Raw genomic sequence first — 22584 nt, 5'->3', positions numbered from 1 at the left:
CTTCAAATGGACTGAAGAGGCCCGAGATGGCTTCAGGATTACGCTGCCTCAGTATTCCGTGCTCGCACATTTAATTGCAGCATCCGCATGTTTAAGAGGAGGGCGCACGGCACGTTTTTATTTATTAATTAAGCACTGCTCTGGGGTAATCACTTACTCTCCCATGTCTAAAAAGAAAAAGAAAATCTGACCTTGTGTAATGTCTAATGTAAGTGGTGCTCATGTTAAGCATTCTAATACCTTTGGATCAAGTTTGCACTAAAAAGAATTTCAAAAAGGGGGCCGAGACCTCCGGAACTGGGCCAGTGACCCCCCCCCCCCCCCCATGAACGAGAAAGACCTCTGCATGCAATGGAATAGAATTACCTACACTGGTACCAAATGACACACACCTGACACCCATTCCCTTCCAACAACATAAATATTGCCCACACCATACGCTCTGCTTTTTTTCTCTTCATCATTTAGATCCTGCAACCACCACGTTCTCCTGTAATAATGTAGGCCACAATTTTGAGAGGAAGAGAAACTTCACTGAGGAGGTGACATCCCTTCTAGTTAAATATGTGGTAAAACGCGGCACACAACTGCATGGGCTGCCTCCATTCTCCATCAGTGGAACACACAATGCAGCCTTGTGGCAGAGGTGACAGACTCTGTCAATGCATTTGAAAGGAGGCACGCCGCGTGGGGGATGTTAAACAGAAGTGTGAAGATGAGAGGAGGCGGGTGAAAGAGAAGTGTTCTGGATTCAGCTGACACAACCTCTTTCCTGAGTGGAACCTGGATCCTGTTTCTATCTCATCCTGTACGAGAAAGATATTCTCTATAAAATGCAGCTTCATCTGCTATATAGGCCGTCACTTTCGGACAACACTAATTTTGTTCCAGATAAGATGTTAAGCCCCTTTCTCTTTCACTAAAAATAAAATTACAATCACTCAGCCAACTATCTGAAGCTCAACGCAGACAAGATAGAAGAAGTGATCTTCAGCAAGAACACTTTACATGGTTTTCCAACTATTGGTCGGCCGCACATGGACCCACACCCAGCATCCATGCCAGGAGCCTCCGAATAATCAATAAAAGGAAACTGTACATGACTGCACAAGTCAACTTCATCACTGCATCCTGCTTCCACAGTCTTAAGAGGCCAAAGAAGATCTTCAAATGGCTCCCTAGCAACACTAGAAAAACTTTCACTCACTTCCTAGTCACCAGCAAGTGGTACTATGGAAACACCATCTACACCGGGATCACCAAACAGCTCACTAGAAGAATACAGACCATCCAGAATTTGCCAGCCACACTCATTCTTAACCTTCCACTAAGAACTCACATCCTACTGCACCCCAGCAAGCTCCACTGGCTCCCGATTCACAAACACACTCATTTCAGGGCAGCACACACAACAGGTCTCTTAATGCGTACCAAATATACACACAATTGTACTCTTATGCTACCAATGTCACTGCCACACTATTGGAAATTTCTCTCACTTTGTTAAGGCCTAAGATCTTATTTTACAAAGTGTTTTAACTACTTTTAATTGTAGCCTAGTATGACCTTGCCATTTACATCGTTAACCCACTATATACTTATAAACTTTCTTTTTTCACTTTGAAGGCCCTCTGTGGTTGTTCCACCCACCTGCACAACATCTGCTTCTGTCCATGGCACTGCAGCACCACAGAGCACAAGGCTGGCAGATGGTTGGATGACATGTAGCTGCTACAGCATCCATTTTTAGGACATCCTCATTCCTCACTCCTCATCCCTACTTCTCATCCCTGCTTCTCATTCATCATCCTACTTCTCATCCATCAAACATCATCCCTACTTCTGATCCATCATCCCTGATTCTCTTCTATCATCCTTACTTCTCATCCATCATCCCTACTTCTCATCCATCATCCCTACTTCTCATCCATCATATATCATCCCTACTTCTCATCCATCATCCCTATTTCTCATCCATCATCCCTATTTATCATCCATCATCCCTGTGTCTCATCCATCATCCCTGTGTCTCATCCATCATCCCTGTGTCTCATCCATCATCCCTACTTCTCTTCTATCATCCCTACTTCTCATCCATCATACATCATCACTACTTCTCATCCGTCATCCCTACTTCTCATCCATCATCACAACTTTTCATCCATCATCCCTACTTCTCATCGATCAGCCCTACTTCTCATCCGTCATACATCATCCCTACTTCTCATCCATCATCTCTACTTCTCATCCATCATACATCATCCCTACTTGTCTTCCATCATCCCAACTTCTCATACCTGCGTCTCATCCTTCCTTCTCATCCCTGCTTCTCATCCATCATCCCTACTTTTCATCCATCATACATCATCCCTACTTCTCATCCATCATTCCTACTTCTCATCCATCATCCCTACTTGTCTTCCATCATCCCTACTTCTCATCCATCATACATCATCCCTGCTTCTCTTCCATCATCCCTGCTTCTCTTCCATCATCCCTACTTCTCATCCATCAGCCCTACTTTTCATCCATCATACATCATCCCTACTTCTCATCCATCATGCATCATCCCTACTTCTCATCCATCATTCCTACTTGTCTTTCATCATCCCAACTTCTCATACCTGCATCTCATCCCTGCTTCTCATCCATCCTCCCTGCTTTTCATCCATCATACATCATCCCTACTTCTCATCCATCATCCCTACTTCTCATCCATGATCCCTGCTTCTCTTCCATCATCCTTACTTCTCACCCATGCTTCTCATCCATCATCCCTGCTTCTCTTCCATCATCCTTCTCATCCATCATCCCTACTTCTCATCCATCATCCCTGCTTCTCATCCATCATACACCATCCCTACTTCTCATCCATCATCCCTACTTCTCTTCCATCATCCCTACTTCTCATCCATCATCCCTGCTTTTCATTCATCATACATCATCTCTATTTATCATCCCTGCTTCTCTTCCATCATCCCTACTTCTCATTCATCACCCCTACTTCTCATCCATCATCCCTACTTCTCTTCCTTCATCCCCACTTCTCATCCCTGCTTTTCATCCTTACTCCTCATCCATCTTCCATAATTTCTACTACTCATGCCTCAGCCATCATCCCTACTCCTCATCCATCATCCCTACTCCTCATTCCTCATCCCTCAGTCATACCAACACATTTTCAGTTTTGTGAAACACACCTTCACACTGATTGGTTGGGAACAGCCAATCAGAGTAATGAGAGAGAGCTGCATTCTCTTTAATTAAAAAACAGCCTTCTTGTTGCGAGGAGATGAAATTCAACTGTGTGTTTGTTTCCAGTGAATTCAAGGCTGCACAATATTTCATTTTATTTACTTAAATGTTTTTCTGTTTGCACAGGCCTCTGCAGGAAGCTCTGTTGGTTTGGGAAATACAAGGAGCCCCAGCTTGGGCCATAAATCAGCTCTTGGAGAAAGGGTTATAGAGGTCAACCGAAACCCTTTCTGGTTTCAGTTTCATTTGTAGAAAGAAAATGTTTAAAATCCACTCTGGTGACAGTGCAATCCAATTAATCCAAACCTTTTCTGGTTTCATTTTTATCTGTAACAAATTAAATGTTTAAATCTGAACCTGCTTTTTATTTGTAACAAATAAAATGTTTAAATCTGAGGCCCCTTTTATCTCTGAGAGCTGTTTTTTTTTCTTTTCTGAAACAAGAAAAATGTTCACCAAACTGTATAACCCTTTCTCCAAGAGCTGATTTATGGCCTCTCCTCTGTATTCACCCAGCACATGCAATGAGAAGGGTGTTTTTGAGTGAAATAGAATGCAGGCCTCTCTCTAACTCTGATTGGCTGTTGCCAGCCAATCAGTGTGAAGGTGTGTTTCACAAAACTGAAAATGTGTTGGTATGACTGAGGGATGAGGAGTAGGGATGATGGATGAGGAGTAGGGATGAGAAGCAGAAATGAGGGATGAGAAGCAAGGATAATGGAAGAGAAGCAGGGATGATGAGCGTCGGAGCATTGCAAATAGTTTACGTCCGGCCGTTGGGCCGCAGCTGTCCCACAAAGCCCGTTTCTCCAATGGGAGGGGCAACAGTTAGGAATAGGACGTTCTAACCACACACGAACATTGTAAGTGACTGGAGTATTGTCAACTGATAGTCTTAATATATAGGAGTTTTTTTGCAGTTGTATAGAAGGAGAATTACATTCCCACCTGGTCCTGAAGAAGTGTCGCTGTATCCTTTTGGACCATTAGAGATGCAAAACATGTTGACCCTGTTGTTAGGGATAGTCTGGTACTTCCACTTGCCCCACCTCTTTTTTCTCCATTACATGTGGTTGAGAGTGTTTTGACCATTATACTCACTTCACTCTCCACATTATTTTTAGTCCTGGCCTCTACCCTTCATGGTTAAATAAAATTGTTATCCCTTGGTGCTGGGTCCTGAGCCAATTTTAAATACCCTCACTATCACTCTCTTTCTTTTTCTCCTCTTCCCAAGCTCACTTGTTGGGCCTTGGCATCACCGAGTAAAGATCTCCAGCAGAGAGCCCCCCTACGGGGGGTGCCCGTCAGACATTGCAGCGCCAGTCTGATGAGGAGCACTTCCGATGATGAAGCATGACACTCATTTGGGTGTGTGAGGATTCTTGCTCCTAGAATTAGGACTTCCTTCTCCCACTTTCTCTTTGTATAAACAAGTGATTCAGGTCCAGGCATGTTATGTAGGCGCACAGGAGCCATTGATTAGTGTTAGTAAGGAGACAGCAGAAAAGCACACGAGAGCCATTGCTTAATGTTCGTAAGGAGACAGCAGAAAAGCACACAGGAGCCTTTGCTTGGTGTTAGTAAGGAGACAGCAGAAAAGTGCACAGGAGCCATTGCTTAGTGTTAGTAAGGAGACAGAAGAAAAGCACTCGGCACCAGTGGCATAGCAAAACTTAAGAGCGCTCCCTGCACACTACATGGAGCCCCTAACCCTCACCCCGGACTCACGCAGGAGCTCTGAGGCCAGAGTTCTGAGGGGGGCCTGGAGCTCGGGCCCCCACACCGGCCTTTGTTACGCCACTGCATGGCATATGTGCAAAAGGCTGTCTCCGCGGTGACAGGTTCAAGAGAAGAAAGCTCAGCGCTGGGGCGCATGAACCATTGCTGGTGAAGTGGCTTCCCGTAGGAAGAAATGCATGGAAAGCGTTTTCAACATAAAGGCTGTCAGTGTAGCAGCCAGAAAAAGCAAGCAAGTGAAAATATGTCATAACACAGAACTGTAAAAACAAAGGCAAAAAATAATAATAACAGAAATCAATTTCCATACAAGGGGGTTTAAAAATGTCTCCGGAACAAATTTCAAGTGAAAATACGTCATTGTCTTCAGCTTTAAAAACTCCAAGAATCCAAACACAATGGCAATCACATACAAGGCAGGATGAAGAAGAAAATATATTGAATGTCACATTTAGGAGACCCCCCCCCCTTTTGAAATGTCCGATCCCCAAATGTTTGGTCCAAGATGAGAGATGTAAAGATGCAGATTTCAGCATCCAAGCTAAAATCCAAAGATACAGAGCTCAACGAGCAAGTGATCCACTATTAAACTTTGTGAGAGAGGATGTGGAGGAACTATTACAAATGTACCCAACAGAACAGCCTCACCATTGGAAAGGATCTATTAAATGTGTGAATGCACAGCTTTGTCCTCAGGGAAATATAGTTTGTGGGAGAGAGGTCTTTAGTTTGTCCTGCCAAGGAGAAGTTGCAAATAAGGATGAATTTGCAAACACATTGAGTGCCACAAGGATAATAGTAAGGAAGCAATCAGACTACGCATTACTCAAGGATATCCTCAAACAACGTTTACAGTAAAACTAGTAAAAGAAACTCTAAAACTAAAAAAAGTAGCGAGAATTGAAAGGAAAACTGATATACATGCTACAGGGTTGGAAGAAGGAAGGCATAGAGAGGGGGAAGAAGGAGAATGTTACTTCATATTCAATATATTTTCATGGTTATCTGGTGGCTCTGTTATTTTCTACGGAAGTACAGTGGTTGGAATACTAGTGGTTGGCCAAATGTAGTGCTGAACTGACTCTAATGTTGGGCAGTAGTACATTTACAACTGTATTGGACCCTTTTTTGGCTATAATGCGTTTAGAAGTGCAATTTAAGAATAGCAGTGGTCTTCCTCTTTTGGGGTGTGTAACGGGAGTGCCGCCGAACACAGCTCCCAAACACCTGTCGGGGGAGGAACACAATGGCCCGGGGGCACGAGCGGGAACCTCCCTGCCATGACGTATGACGCTGAGGGCGTCATAAACATCAGAAGAGAAGACGGACGAGGGAGATCAGAAAAAAAGAAGGAGGAGCCGAGAACGCGAGGAAGCCGGAGTGAGGAGATCGCCATCGGAGCATCGGAAGAAGAGAGAGAGACCGCCGTGACCGGAGAGCCGACAACGGAAGGGGAAACCGCCATCACCAGGGGGCCGGAGGAAGAGAAGGACACCGTCGAGGCCGGAGAGTCGGTTACAGCGAGGGGAAGCACCGCCATCCGAGTGCCCGGGACGGAGGAAGAGACCCAGAAGTCAGGACGCCTCGAGGGAAGGAGGAACCACTGGGCAACTCCCGGCCCAGACGAAGAGAAATCGGGAGACCACCCAAGTGCCGGCCGCGCCCCGGGAGGGACGTGGCCCTCCCAGGTACGTCTATACCCTGCCTGGCAGACCCTGTCAGGCTGGCTGACAGGGAAAAGAGGGAGGGGGGGGGAAGAAAGGGAGGACGGGAAGACCTCGGGAAAGAAGGGGACTTAGCAGAAAAGGAGAGGGGGACCTAAACTGCTTTAACCCACAGACAGGGACACCACCCGAGAAACCCTAAGAAAAGGAAAAGAAAGGGGTTTTCTTGGAGTAAAAAGGAAATAAGGGCACAATAACCACAGAGTGATACCCACCACCAACACCAGCCCTACCTAGTCCCCACCACCCTACTAACCCCTGTTTGAACCCTTGTCTTGCCCCTACTTTATTCACTTACCTGATTACTTTTATTTTTTCTTTTTTTTCTTTTGGGAACACGGGAGATCGGAGGACGGAAAAACCAGACCGCCTCAAGACGGAACCAAGACACCACCAGAGACTGTAAAACCCAAGAAGGGCTTTGGGGAAACAGAAATAGGGCTAATCTTGTGGAAAGAAACAAGAGAGAATTGGCCAACTTTAAATAAAACAGTTATTATTCCGTCAAATAGTGGTGCCAGTCGCATTATTCCAATATCTTACATCATTCCGATAACGAACCCATTTACAGTGGTGTCAGAAGTGGGATATTGGAACAGGCGACAGGAGAACCCTAGAAAATGGAGGGTACGCCCACAATGGCGGATATGATGCAGCAACTAGCTGAGGGGCAACGCCATCTGCAAATTGTATGGGAGGAGCAACAGAAGGCAGCCAAGGTGGAAAGGGAGGCTCTGCAAAACGCGCTTAAAAGTCAGGCTACTATCATGGCCAACAATCAGTTGGTACATGACAACGCGATAAAGACTTTGACGGATACCATTGCAGCAACTCGGGTACATCCAAATGTACCTAGTTCTGTTTTGCAGAGATATCAGGAAGGCGAAGACCCCGACGCCTTCTTTACTAACTTTGAACGCGTCGCCAATTCAGCCACCTGGCCGCAGGAAAGATGGGGTCAATATATCGCTCCCTTATTAACCGGGACCCTCCAAGCAGCATACCAAGCGGTTAACCCGGGTGGGACAACACCCTATCCGGACATCAAGAAGAGCATCCTAGAAAGGGTCGGCTTTGATACAGAACACTATCGGGTTCGCTTCAGGAAGGCCAAGTGGGGCCCCTCTGAGAACCCTCGAGCTTTATATTTTAGGGTCAAAGATTTAGGTCTCAAATGGCTTGGACCCATAGGGACGAATAGGGAAGATGTTATTGAGGCCGTTCTCCTAGAACAGTAGCTAGACGCCCTACCCGCCAATACTCGCCATTGGATCAAGCAGCACCCGAACCCCGACACGAATACTACTATTGAGCTGGCCTGTGCTTTCCACCGCTCCCTCGAATTCAAAACACCCCTTCCGCGGTTGTTACCTCAACCAGTTAGGCAAAACACGGGACAATCCGCAGCCTCGGGGAAAAGGCCGATAGAGGAACCGGGAAGGTTACGAGGGATAGAGAAGCCCTATGGACAGCAGCCCCAGTGTTTTAGTTGTGGGGAATGGGGACACATTGCCCGATTTTGCCCGCTGAAGTCCGGAAAACCCGAACCCATGGAAATAGGGGTTACGAGAGGCCGGGTTTTCTACACCGGGGGGGAAAGATACCCAATACAAAAAGATACTGTCCATTAATGGGAGGGACACCGTAGCGCTCATCGACTCCGGATGTAGTCAGTCCGTAATCAGAGCGGATCTGATTGCCGAGCATACACTTGACCCAGGTTTCACAGTATCCATATGTTGTATTCACGGGGAAACAAGAGAATATCCCCTAATATGGACTACCCTTTTTTGGGAAGGTACAAATACCCCCATACGGCTGGGGGTAGTTGAACGGTTGGTGGAAGAGGTCATCATAGGAACAGACTTTAAAGACTTTCCGATCCTTTTGGACAGCACACAGAGCAAGAAAGACCTGGATGCCTGGTTGGGAAGCGCCCCTTTTTCTGAATTACCCATACCAGCCCCGGCGATCCGCTATAAACCCACTAAAAGAGAAAAACGAGAAGCCAGGAAGTCCTATAGAAGAGAGGATACAAACCACGACAGAGATAACGCACAGGTATTCGCCCTCGTTGGTCTTCCGCCCTTCCGATGTAGTCAAAGGGACGATCCCAGTTTGATCCACGCCTGGAGAAGTGCCAAACCTCGAACCATAGATGATAAGGGTCCCTCCTTTGTGATCAATAAAAATCTGTTATATCGGATCACCAGTAACGAGAGAGGGGAAAAGAAACAGTTATTGATTCCCGAACCCTATAGGCAGCAGGTGTTGCATCTAGCCCATAATCAGCCGGGGGGGGTCATTACGGGAGAGAAAAAACAGAGGAATACCTATTAAGGAAATTCTACTGGCCTGGGTTTTTTTCCCATATCAGAAAGTTCTGTCAGCAATGTCCTAGATGTCAGTTGATAGATCCCGGACCCAGGAAAAAGGCCCCCCTACATCCTCTTCCCATTATTGACGTACCGTTCTCTAGAGTAGGAATGGATCTAGTCGGGCCCCTCCTACCGTCTTCCAAGGGATACCGTTACAATCTAGTATTGGTCGATTACGCCTCTAGGTATCCGGAAGCTATCCCCCTAACTAGTATTAGCACTAAAAGTGTCGCCAACGCCATGATAGGTTTCTTCTCACGAATAGGGTTTCCCCGAGAAATATTGACGGACCAGGGGACCCAGTTTATGTCCAACTTGATGGCTCAGATTTGTCAATTATTAGGGATACGACAGATAAGGACAGCGGTTTATCATCCCCAGACAGACGGACTAGTAGAAAGGTATAATCGCACCCTGAAAACCCTTCTGAGGAAAGCGATCTCCGAGTCAGGTAAAGATTGGGACAAGAAACTTCCCCTAGTGTTATATGCCGTCAGAACCCATGAACAAGCATCTACAGGACATAGTCCATTCGAACTGCTGTTTGGGCGACAGCCTAGGACCCTATTAGACATGGCAGCTGAGTTATGGGAGGAAGACGAAAGCGGGGAGAAACCTCTCCTAGAGTACACCAGTGAGTTAAAGTCCCGACTACAAACGATATGGGAAGATGTGAGAGGGCACATGGAAAAAGCTCAGGAGAAACAAAAGCGTTATTACGATAGGAACACTCAAATGAGATCTTTTGTAGAGGGAGACCAAGTATTAGTGCTTTTATCCAGTTCAGACAATAAACTTTTGGCAAAATGGCAAGGCCCATATAAAATAATAAAAGCAGTAACTCCGGTTACCTATAAACTGCAACTCGCGACTAATCCCAACCGATTTCAAATCTTTCATGTTAACTTACTAAAAAGATGGGAGGAATTTCAAGTAGACCGAAATATAAACTGTTTAGTTAACACAGTAAAAGAGCTAGAAATAGGGTGGTGCCCCACAGACCCCCCCTCAAAGGGCGATATACTCCTCCGAAATGCAGAGTTAACAGTGCAACAGAACCAACAACTAAACCAACTCCTTAATGCGCACCCCCACGTGTTTTCCCCTGTTCCAGGTAAAACAGAGCTAATCCACCACCAGATTATAACCCAACCGGGTAAAATAATCCGGTTACGTCCCTATCGCATTCCCGAAGCGAGGAAGGTCATAGTTGAAGAGGAGGTAAAAAGGATGTTAGATTTGGATATTATAGAGCCGTCCCAAAGCCCCTGGTGCTCCCCGGTGGTGTTAGTGCCAAAACCGGACGGATCCATACGCTTTTGTATCGACTTTAGACAAGTCAATGCCGTGTCCCAATTTGATACATATCCTCTTCCCAGGGTAGACGAACTTCTAGAACGGCTCGGTAAAGCCAAATACATGTCTACCCTGGACCTAACAAAAGGATACTGGCAGATTCCTTTAGCTAAAGCCGATAAAGAAAAAACGGCGTTCTCCACCTCTTCCGGTCTATATCACTTTAAGGTACTCCCTTTTGGACTGCATGGAGCCCCCGCCACTTTTCAGAGACTCATCGATACTATATTACGACCACATACCAGATACGCGGCCGCCTATCTGGATGACATCGTTATTCATAGCGAAACCTGGGAAGACCATTTAAACCATGTAGGACAGATCTTTAAAGCACTGTCGGCGGCCGGATTGACCGCCAATCCTTCCAAGAGCCGACTGGCTTTCAATGAAATTCCCTATCTGGGTTATCATATTGGGAAGGGGAATATCAGGCCCCAAATGAGTAAAATAGAAGCCATTTTACGTATAAGCGCACCCACCACAAAGAAAGAGATCCGATCCTTCCTCGGACTAGTGGGGTATTATCGAAGATTCATACCCCACTACTCTACAGTGGCCGCCCCCCTCACTGACCTCTTGAGGAAGGGGCAACCCAAGAACATCACAAGTCTAACCGGTCCACAATCACATAGCTACCGTACCTTGCAACGATGTCTAACCACGCAACCCGTATTAAAATGCCCTGAATTCAGTCGTCCCTTCCATCTCCAAACGGATGCCTCGGACGTAGGCCTGGGTGCAGTACTGTTCCAAAAAGATGAAAATGAGATAAGCCATCCGGTGGTCTTCATTAGTCGTAAGCTAGTTCCACGGGAACAGAACTATCCCATAATAGAGCGTGAGTGCCTGGCCATTAAATGGGCTGTTGAAAGCCTTCAATATTATCTCCTAGGGAGGTCCTTCCTTTTATATACCGACCACGCCCCTCTTACCTGGCTCTCGAGGTATAAGGACACCAACGTTCGCATTTTAAGATGGTTTATGGAGCTCCAACCTTTCTCCTTCCAGGTTTGCCATCTCCCTGGAGACCTTATGGGACAAGCAGACTATTTGTCTCGATTTCCGGGACCTGGGGGGCTCGAACAGCCCCATCCAAGGGAGGGGATGTGTAACGGGAGTGCCGCCGAACACAGCTCCCAAACACCTGTCGGGGGAGGAACACAATGGCCCGGGGGCACGAGCGGGAACCTCCCTGCCATGACGTATGACGCTGAGGGCGTCATAAACATCAGAAGAGAAGACGGACGAGGGAGATCAGAAAAAAAGAAGGAGGAGCCGAGAACGCGAGGAAGCCGGAGTGAGGAGATCGCCATCGGAGCATCGGAAGAAGAGAGAGAGACCGCCGTGACCAGAGAGCCGACAACGGAAGGGGAAACCGCCATCACCAGGGGGCCGGAGGAAGAGAAGGACACCGTCGAGGCCGGAGAGTCGGTTACAGCGAGGGGAAGCACCGCCATCCGAGTGCCCGGGACGGAGGAAGAGACCCAGAAGTCAGGACGCCTCGAGGGAAGGAGGAACCACTGGGCAACTCCCGGCCCAGACGAAGAGAAATCGGGAGACCACCCAAGTGCCGGCCGCGCCCCGGGAGGGACGTGGCCCTCCCAGGTACGTCTATACCCTGCCTGGCAGACCCTGTCAGGCTGGCTGACAGGGAAAAGAGGGAGGGGGGGGGAAGAAAGGGAGGACGGGAAGACCTCGGGAAAGAAGGGGACTTAGCAGAAAAGGAGAGGGGGACCTAAACTGCTTTAACCCACAGACAGGGACACCACCCGAGAAACCCTAAGAAAAGGAAAAGAAAGGGGTTTTCTTGGAGTAAAAAGGAAATAAGGGCACAATAACCACAGAGTGATACCCACCACCAACACCAGCCCTACCTAGTCCCCACCACCCTACTAACCCCTGTTTGAACCCTTGTCTTGCCCCTACTTTATTCACTTACCTGATTACTTTTATTTTTTCTTTTTTTTCTTTTGGGAACACGGGAGATCGGAGGACGGAAAAACCAGACCGCCTCAAGACGGAACCAAGACACCACCAGAGACTGTAAAACCCAAGAAGGGCTTTGGGGAAACAGAAATAGGGCTAATCTTGTGGAAAGAAACAAGAGAGAATTGGCCAACTTTAAATAAAACAGTTATTATTCCGTCAAATAGTGGTGCCAGTCGCATTCTTCCAATATCTTACATCATTCCGATAACGAACCCATTTACAGGGTGGTTGTTTGTAGCTCCTCAAACTATAATGCACATAACCTCTGCTTCTTTGGCCCATCCATAATCCTCCATAAACCCCTTCCATTTAGGAGTAAGAGCCTGATATAGAGTTTGGCAGACTGGTAACTCCATCACCAATGTGACGGATATTTAATGCTTAATTTGAGCTGGTGGTTTCCAGTGCTCGGCACCAGCACTTAATTGTCAATACCAGCACTTAAGACAGTCTGCCACATGGTGGCGCTCTTTGTCTAATTTAGAGCTGAAAACAACAACAGTTGTTTATTAATTAAATATACATTAAAATGACTAATACCTGCTGCCCAAGCCATTGGGGGCCTGGAATAGTCTGGATCATAACACGAGTAGGAGTGTGATGGTTGTTAGTTGTGTAGGTACTGTAATTGGCAACACTGGCAGGTGCCATGGGTGGTGCAAGGTTCAGTGGCCTCCTGACAAGAGGCCTGACACTTTTTTTAAACAAATTCAGCACTGCTGATATCCCGCCTGACCTTTTACAAGTGCATTATCTCCTATGGCACTTGAAACTAGGTGGGCGGAATACCTGTCATGTTTCCGTCCACTATACTCTAAATCAGGATCTAAGTATTCCCCATTTTTCAGGTACTCTCACAATCCCCCCAGATTTAATACAAAATACAGGTTATGTTAAGTTGTAACATAACCTATTACCACCTTGATGGAGGATATTACTCCATGAGAAACGCAACGTGATGGGTATCCCGGCCGCCGTATTGCAAGTTCCATTATATCCTATGGCACTTGCAATACGGCGGAGAGGATATCCCTCACGTTTGTGACGGACTAATACCCTCCGCCAAGGTTGTAATCAGGCCCTATGAAAATAAGTGCGCCACTTTTTCGACATAGGACTACGTTTTACAGTTGATTTGTGTGTTGAGCTCACACATTTCTCAGGGAAAAATACTGGCCAACTGTTCACATTTTAACATTCTGCGAAGGTCTCGACATTATTCTTAAGTAAAGCTTTTTAATAAATCCTCAGTATTCATTTTCTAACATGGTCCTATGGTTAATAGTCCGGGGTCATTCTGGTAGCGGTGGAACACATTCCAAAGTGCTTTGTCCTTACGTATACTCAGTCCTTTATTTGTGCTTGTTGTTTCCGGTGCTGAGCACCGGCACTTATTTTTGCGGGCCGGGGCTTATTCTTCTGCCTCAAGCATTTGCTGCGATCAAAAGACACATTTGGGAAAGACGAATGAAGGGAAAAACTTAAAAGCGTCACTAAGGGAAAAAGTAGAGAGCTGCAGGTGTGAGCTGAAGGGGCAGGGAGTGGCTGTAAATGGATTGAAGAGGCCAGAGATGGCTTCAGGATTACGCTGCCTCAGTATTCCATGTTCACACATTGAATTGCAGCAGCCGCGTGGTTAAGAGGAGGGACTTGGGCACCGACACCTTTTTATTTACAAATTAAGCACTGCTTATACTGTAAAGTATGTGCTGATAAGGTTAAAAAATACCGGCTTTAGGTGATTTTTATAATTTTTGTACTGGCAGGGACATTAAAATACTGGCCATAAATCCCGCCAGGTGGTAACTCTACTTGTATGGTGGTTGAGATAATTACCTATATAAATGCTGTTGCAAACCTGTTGGGAACAGTCCACCTTCCCACATCACCTTACTATAAGCCTCACAATAATGCCACAGGACTTAGGCTACCGGATATGACATCACCCAGTCACTTCCTCTCCCCTCGAGCAGTGTCCCCAACAGGGTCTAGTTTGGTCCGCATTACGTCATATGTTCCTACCTTTGTAGTATGTAGGCTGCTAATTTGGCACTATATTCCTGCTGCATCTGGGAACCTGTGTGAACCATTCTTTGTTGTCCATGGCAGGCAGTGTAAAGTGCTGCGTTGCCTGATTTAGATTTATTTAAGACAAGCTTTGCTGTTGGTTGGAAGACCGGCTTTATTGACCTGTCAGCTGTTTGACTCTATTAGCGGTACGCTTCATCTAAACAATTTGAATCCTTGAGTGAAGCATTGTTTGCATTAATCTATTTTCTATGTGTGGACTTTTTGGAGGTTAGGGGGGATTTTTGATTTTTATTTGCAGACTTTTAGAGGCTCTGTGGGCTTCTGGCATTTTCCTTGGGGAGTTTGGTTTTGTTTGCTGTTTTTCGGAGGGAGTGTTTTTTCTCACCCTGGGGTTCTATCAGTTCAGGGACATTACCATTACCTGTCGGTGTGTGAGGGCACTAGAAAGCTCGGCGGTTGTTTTTACTCCTCGTGGCCGACCGGAGGTGCTATTTTTGGGAAGGGTGAGCTCTAGTCGCACGGGGAGTTAGTTGTACACTCCTTACTGAAGCAGCGCTGCGACGCAGACGCGCAGTGGGCGCGTCGCTGATGCACCGAAGGGATGTCTAAGTCAAGCCCATCTGCGCCCATCCGTGCCATGGCCAGCGCCTGGGAGTACCGCTGGGCCGTATGGCATCAGGTATATGGTGCAGGAACTGGACGCACTCACTCCGCCATTGTGGGGCCCCGTGACGTTGGAGCTGGGACATGTTGGGGTGAGGTTGCATTGTCACACTGAGCTGCCGGTTGAGAGACAGTCTAGGCAGGCGGTTGAGGGACGTGCCAGCCAGGAGCGGGGGTGAGGCCTGGGCAGGTTCCAGGGTTGCAACTATGTTAATAAATGCCCTTTCCTTGCACAGACATGCACTGAATATCTTTGATCGTCTCAGTAGTTTGGAACACGGTGCGCTTTTTATGACTGAAACCTGGCTCAGCGATTCGGGGGCTCCCGATAAGGCTTTAGCGATCCCGACGGCTTACACTCTGGTACAGCTGGATAGGATCCACCAGAGGAAGGGGGTGGTTGGCGATCGCTTTTAAGCAGATACTACAGTTCTCCACCTTTGAGATGCTGGAGCTTTTCTGGGTTGAGAGTTTGGGATTTTGCCTTTCAGTCAGTTGTCCCTTCCTGGAGCCTCAGTTTACTGCCCTCCGACCTGTGCAGGCAATTTTTCCTGCACGAGTTCATTTTACATTTCATTTTGCTATTTGTTCTCTGCTGGGGACTTCAGTCTGCATTTAGACAACTCTAGTAATACGTTGGCAGCTGCCTTGGTAGATTACATGGCCTCAGTTAATCTGTCTCAGCCGGTGACCCTCCCCACTCACTCAGCAGGACACATTATTGATTTGATGTTTTCTCAGGAGGTGCCTTGGTCCGACCACTTCCAAATTCTGTTCAGATGGAGTTTTGAAGCCAGTTACCAACAGGCCAGACATGGAGACCAGAAAGTTTTTCCAGCCTGGAACAAAGTTAAGGCCAGCGATTAGTCGTTGTTTCTGGCTAGGAGGACTCCCCCTCTCATCAGTGAAATAGCCTCGATTGTTGACGCTGTTACCCTTACAGCTGAAAGGAGAGCCGACAAGAAATTAGAGAGAGACTAGTCACAGGCTCTATCCTACCACTATTCAACGGGCACAGGCCTCTTACCTTGGGTGTAAAATCAGCTCTGCGTCTAATATCCAGCAAGCAATCTTTCAGATTGCAAGGTCCCTTTTGTCTCCAATGGCTTGTAATAGGGCGATTGTTCCCTCTCAGGAAATGTGTGATGGGCTGGCGGATTTCTTTGAGGACAAGATTGCTAATATTCAAAGGAGCCTTCTCACTTCCGGAGTCTCCCACTGCGATGCTGTCCCATAAAACACAAAAAAAATTAAGTTCAGGGCAATTTCTCTTGAGCAATCTGCATCTGCAATTTTAAATTGCAGATCTGGTTCACACCTGGACCCGTGTCCTCCTGTGATGCTAGCACTGACCATCGAGGTCATCAACTCGGTGATAAGTAGGGTTTTCAGTCTTTCATTATCATCTGCCACTGGTGTCCTGAAGCTGGCTAGGGTTGCTCCTTTGCTCTGAAACCGTCATTAGACCCTAAGATCTTTAATAATTTTAGGCCCATTTCTGTGCTTCCATCTTTTTCTAAGGTTTTAGACAAAATAGTTAACTCTCAATTAACTGAATATATGGAGAAGGCAAGCTTTTGCATCCTGGTCATTTGGGGTTTCGGCTTCGCCATAGCACAGAGCCAGAATTATTATAGATATCAGAAAACATCGAGATGTCCCTGGATCAAGGGGAAACGCGGCACTGAGTTTACTCCATCATCAGTATCTGATACTGTCCGACATGCTATCGTTTTACAATGCCTGGCCAGTCGGAGGGGGTTGGAGGCACAATGTGGGGCTGGGTGAAATTGTTCCTTTATTCCAGAAGGCAATCAGTCTGATTTGAGCCCTTTTATTCTGCCGACAAATAACTTAAGCAGAGGGAACCACAGAGTTTCTCGTTGAGCCTTACTCGAACATTTTAATAGCCCGTGGGTATCATTGGTGGAATCGTTTGGGTGCAAAATAATTTCTTAATCAGATGATACTGTCTCCACCTTGGTGGAAAAGCCATTTAAAACATTCATGCTGTTTTCAATTGGATGCATAGTAGCCAGCTTAAATGCAACTCAGATAAGGCAGAAATCCTTTCATTTGGCTCCCATCAAGTCAACTGGTGGGTGGAGGGCTGGCCTTCTTCTTTGCCAACCCTTCCACCCCATCTTCTGTGGCCAAAAACTTGGGAGTCCAAGTTGACAATCAACTTTCTTTCCAGCCACTGGTCCCGGCTGTGGTCAGCACCTGTTTTGAACTGCTTCGTACCATGAAGACATTTTTGTTTATATTACCTATACAGTGCAGGTAGGCTGATTCATGCTCTATACTAATACACTATTGTACATATGTTGTATGGAATATGGTCTTCCTGTTTAAATAGCACACAGGCCTTCATATGCGCCTCACAGTGGGCCAAGGGACTCCCGCGGTTACCCAAGCAAGCCAGAATCCATTACAAATCATGGACTCCTCCTTGCGTCTCGTTGCTTACGTCTAGAGGGTTCGAATAGGGAGTCAGAGTAAGGACTCCCTTCTCTTACACACACCTGTCTTGAACACTTCCAAGCAATCCTACCCTGCCACTTCTTCTAGTTTCTGTAACTCACTCCCCTCATCACCACTGAGGACCCAACTGATTGCTCACCTTGTGGAAGCTGTTGAAACCCTACTTGTTCTGGCTCTACCTGGACTCAATCAATCAATCAGGAATTTGTAAAGCGCACTACTCACCCGTGGGGGTCTCAAGGCGCGGGGACTGATCGTACCTGTAACAAATCTGTTTGGACTTTTCCTTCTTTTCATAAGGCTTGCTCCTTACTGCTTTCTTTGTTCTAGGAAATATTTCTGCTCTTTGTATGTCACTTGTTATTTGTAAAACACGCTAACACCAGCCATGTATGGCTACGCGATAGAAAACCGTCAATAAAATAACTTTAAAAATGTTGCAAAAGTAACTTTTTCTATCTGTCCATTTTTAAATAGGCACTACCCCGTCTGTGGATGTCACAAAATTCAAGGTGGTGTTTCACCAACGTGAAAACATTGGTAATTCTACAGCAGAAGACAGGCCTCAGTGCCCGGAAACTTCATCCACGTTAGGTAAGGAGGCGTGTTCATGAGTTCACACTTTGCTATCGGACATATATGTGATTAACTGCAATTTTTTTATTTTACTGTGGTGTCCACAATGACAAGTCCCGGCTCCATAATCCTTGGCATCCAGATTATCACTCATCTTTACTTGCCACAAGAGTCAAAGTACAAACTTTGTTAATGCAAATGCCTGTCACTCCCGAAAGGGGGAGGAGTGAATGGAGATCCCGCTTTGGGAGGACTCTGACAGCAGCGCGTCCCTCCTGAAGGATGTACTGGACCCTTAGTGACCAAAGGGCTCGATGGTGTGTCACTGGGCCATCTTTGGAACACCTGTAGGCAGGAACCCCTGGGCTGTCTGGTCTCAGCCCACCTTTGCCCGGCACGAGGCACACAAGAGGGAGAGAAGCCTGAGGAGTCCACAGCTGATGGATTGCTCGTTAGGTAGTAAATGGTTAATGCACTCTGGGTCACCACTGCTAGGGCCACTAACCACAGTAGGTGAGATTCAGGGCCACAGGTTGCAAACTGTTCCACTGCATGGGGAATGGGCTCTGCTCTCGACCTTTGACCCACAGTTATGTCATACCCATGCATTTTTTTGCAGCAAGAACTATATGCAATGCGTTAGGAGGCCCCAAAAAATGGCACAGTGGAATCTATGAGATTCCGCTGCGCCATTTCTAGCATCATTTTTAACGTCTGCCTAAGGCAGGCGTTAAAATGAGGCTCCCATTGTTTTCAATGGGCCTCCTGTCACTTTGCAGGATTAGCATCAATTTTTGGCACTAATCCTGCAAAGCGCCAAACCTGCATCAACATTTATGGTGCTAGTTCCCTAACATGCGCCATGGTGCACCGTATCATAAATACGGCGCACACATGCTGGCGTTGGGGGGGTGCTATGGGGCGCAAGAAAAGTGATGTATCATGACATGATGTGCCACTTTTCATAAATTTGCCCCTCTATGTGAGAGGTTATATGTGTTTGTGCATGCACTTATGTGTGCACATATGTGGGCCCTCGTATGCATGCCTGCGAAAAGTCCCACTCCAGTCGGCTGAGGTCCACTCCAGGCGTTGTGTATTGTACATTTTGTAACGTAAGTTATACAAAGAAGTTGTCTTAGAAGATCTCTGTCCTGCCAGGCTCCCGGTGTTAACTAACCACCTCACATCATTGAAAGCTTCCTGGTCTGCTTAAACTTTCTTAAATGAGGGAGAGTATACACAACTGGTCAGCCTCCAAAGTTCTAAATCTGTTGGCAAATTCTGATTCTATCTGCTAAATTTAGCTTGTGGCCTGGAGAGCTATCCATGAAATGTTTAACTTCCAAAAACTGCTTTGAATGTTCTCGGAGACCTGAGTCATTTGATCTCCTTGCCCTCAATATTTTGCAACAGTAGCATGTACCTATGCATTGAAGAGGTTTTTGGGGGCTAGATAGAGGTGGCCAGTACTTCGAACCAACTCCGCATAGGACCAGAGCCGGACCACCTACCCATTTCACTCTGCGGTGTGAAAAGTCTTACTTTACTGAGTAAGTACCATGGAACTTGGCAGACTCTACAATCATCGATCAGGGTCTGACCAGAAATGTGGATGAGGAGCAAAGGTTTTCCTGTAGAAATGGGAAGTGATGTAGAATATGTGGTCCACTTACTAGTTGATGACCGTTAAACCTGGACATCTTAGCTCCAATACCACCTTAGGCATAGGATCAAAAATAATGGGCAAGTGTTTTTTATTTATCAACACCCATTTTCAGGAAACGGAGCTACTGCCCTTGGTGCATTGGGCCTGTATCTTAAACACCAGCATGGCTAGAAAAAAAGGGAAAAAAAGAAAAAGAATGGACAAAAAAGAGTTGGCAAAGGGTACTTGCCATGGCACTGTGTAGTACTTCTTTGTAGGTAGATGTGCTCATTTGATAAGCTACAGAACTTCTTTTTAGGTGAATGTGCACATGTGATAAGCTGCAGTGCTTCTTTTTAGGTGGATGTGCACATGTGATAAGGTGCAGTACTACTTTTTAGGAGGATGTGCACATGTGATAAGCTGTAGTACTTCTTTTTAGGTGGATGTGCACATGTGATACGGTACAGTACTTATTTTTAGGCGGATGTGCACATGTGATAAGGTGCAGTACTTTTTTTTTAGATGGATTTGCATATGTGATAAGGTACAGTACTTCTTTGTAGGTGGATGTGCACATGTGATAAGATGCAGTACTTCTTTGTAGGTGGATGTGTACAGGTGATAATGTCTAGTACTTTTTAGACGGATGTGCACATGTGATAAGGTACAGTACTTCTTTTAAGGCGAATGTGCACGTGTGATAAGGGGAAGTACGTCTTTTAAGGCGGATGTGCACGTGTGATAAGCTACAGTACTTCTTTGTAGGTGGATGTGTACAGGTGATAAGGTGCAATATTTTTTAGACGGATGTGCACATGTGAAAAGGTACAGTACTTCTTTTAAGGCGGAGGTGCACATGTGATAAGGTGCAGTACTTCTTTTAAGGCAGAGGTGCACTTGTGATAAGATGCAGTACTTCTTTTAAGGCGGAGGTGCACATGTGATAAGGTGCAGTACTTCTTTTAAGGCGGAGGTGCACATGTGATAAGGTCCGGTACTTCTTTGTAGGAGGATGTGCACATGTGATAAGGTGTAATAGAGCCAAAGGCTGAAGTGGGCTGACCCATCCACCTATGCTGTATGCTATGGTGGGTTGAAACAAAATATGATTTACTGCTGAACAGGTCAGAGGGTGAAGGGGGCTGGTGCAAAGCCCCTCTGCATATGTGTTTGTTTATTTATGAACTTTGTGGATTACATGAGGCTTGCAATACAGGTCAATCTTTTTCTAGGCCACATGTAGAAGAGGGCAGAGAGATCCGATTACCGACCAGTAGGACTAGAAATGCAGCAAGACAAATACAAAAGGCAAAGTCAAGAAATGGGAGGGTGTGTTGAAGGCAGAAGGGATGTTTTCACACTGAGCAGCGTCCCTGTGCCAACCACATGATGCAGGGTGGAATGTTTTTTTGTTCTACTGTTTACAGTAGTTCAATTAATAGTTTCACCATCAGGCGGTTCGAGACAATGAGTTCTGCATGTCAAAGCCAGAAATAATTGTTTCACTTTCGTCATCAACATTACCCTAAAGTGTTATTACACAATTTATAATGACCATCCTTACCAAGTAACAAAACAATTATGGGAAAAGAAAACACATTTTTGTAATAAAATCATACGCACACTGTAAAAAAAAAAACCTTTACGCAGTAAGATAACAAGCACTGCAAATGCAATAGGATTGGCTTACATTTTCAATTCTGTCTAAAACCTAAAAGCCTGCTGAAGTGAAAAAAACAAAACAACAATTACATTGCATCTGAGACACATAATTAATGTGTGATGATGTGTGAGATGTAAAATAGTCCCTCATACATTACACTGCAGGAACTCGATAGGAGGTGGAATGATACACCAAACAGCAAGTAGCATAAGGTGAGAAAGTTTTATAGCCCAGTAGTGTGGTGTGCGCCAACCCTGACCACAACAATTTGGTTAATCCAGGCAGCAGATGTGAGGGATCTTGGAAAACATTCTGCGATCCATGGTGGTATTCCTTGGATAAGCTAACAAGAGGTTACTTTTTTGTACAGGGTTTGCTACTAGGTAGCAGGTATATGTATTGTGTGGACCTATTAACAACAGCGATTGCATTTTGCTTGTTTTACAACTCTAGAAGGATGAAGGCTAAGGCGATCATACTGAATTTCAAGCGTGTGACTTACAGGTAACATCAAACCTCAGCAGCAAACAAGGACCAGTAAAAGAAGACACTTTCTCAAGGGAGTCATTGAGGATTAAATGGTCCATGTGAATTACCTGTCAGGAAAGTATTTGGCCAGCAGAGGGTTGAGCAATAGCCAGACAAATAATACACTGGCCATGTAGGCAGAGCAGAACCTCAGCCTGGTGCTACCAAGAGAGAGCTTGCAGATGTGACCAGCAGCAGCGGGATGGAGCCGGACAGTTTTACAAGAGAGACACAGAAAGCTGGGCCTAAATTAAGGCTATGGTAGCAAGTGCCTTACAATATAGCAATCCTTAGAAAAAATAAGCATTGGCAAAGTTAAAATGACTTGTGGTGGCTACCAACCTTGGGTTTTGTCAATGAGTCCTTTGTTTTGTCACAGTTTTTGCAAATTTTATTGTTGGAGAAGCTTACAGGCCTTAGTCAATCTAAACAAAAAAGTACATTGGCTAAATACAAGACTATTTTTGGTCTCACAAGCACTAATTGCCAATGTGGGTATGTGTGCATCCTTCTAAAAGGGCACAATGCTGTCACTCTTTAGCCAGA

The 22584-nt window shown here is 46.0% G+C and overlaps 1 protein-coding gene across 1 annotated transcript in view; it reads left to right on the top strand.

Moving 5' to 3' along the window:
* The window catches only part of LOC138266973 (beta-1,4-galactosyltransferase 1-like), a 163172-nt gene that overhangs the window by 72392 nt on the left and 68196 nt on the right, over positions 1–22584 (top strand). The window contains exon 2 of the mRNA XM_069215793.1: positions 18098–18214. Within this exon, the coding sequence (XP_069071894.1) occupies positions 18098–18214 (117 nt within the window). The remainder of the gene's footprint in view (positions 1–18097; positions 18215–22584) is intronic.

This window comes from Pleurodeles waltl, chromosome 12, assembly GCF_031143425.1.
Source record: "Pleurodeles waltl isolate 20211129_DDA chromosome 12, aPleWal1.hap1.20221129, whole genome shotgun sequence".
NCBI classification, from domain to species: Eukaryota; Metazoa; Chordata; class Amphibia; order Caudata; family Salamandridae; genus Pleurodeles; species Pleurodeles waltl.
This window is presented reverse-complemented; position numbering and strand designations above follow the sequence as displayed.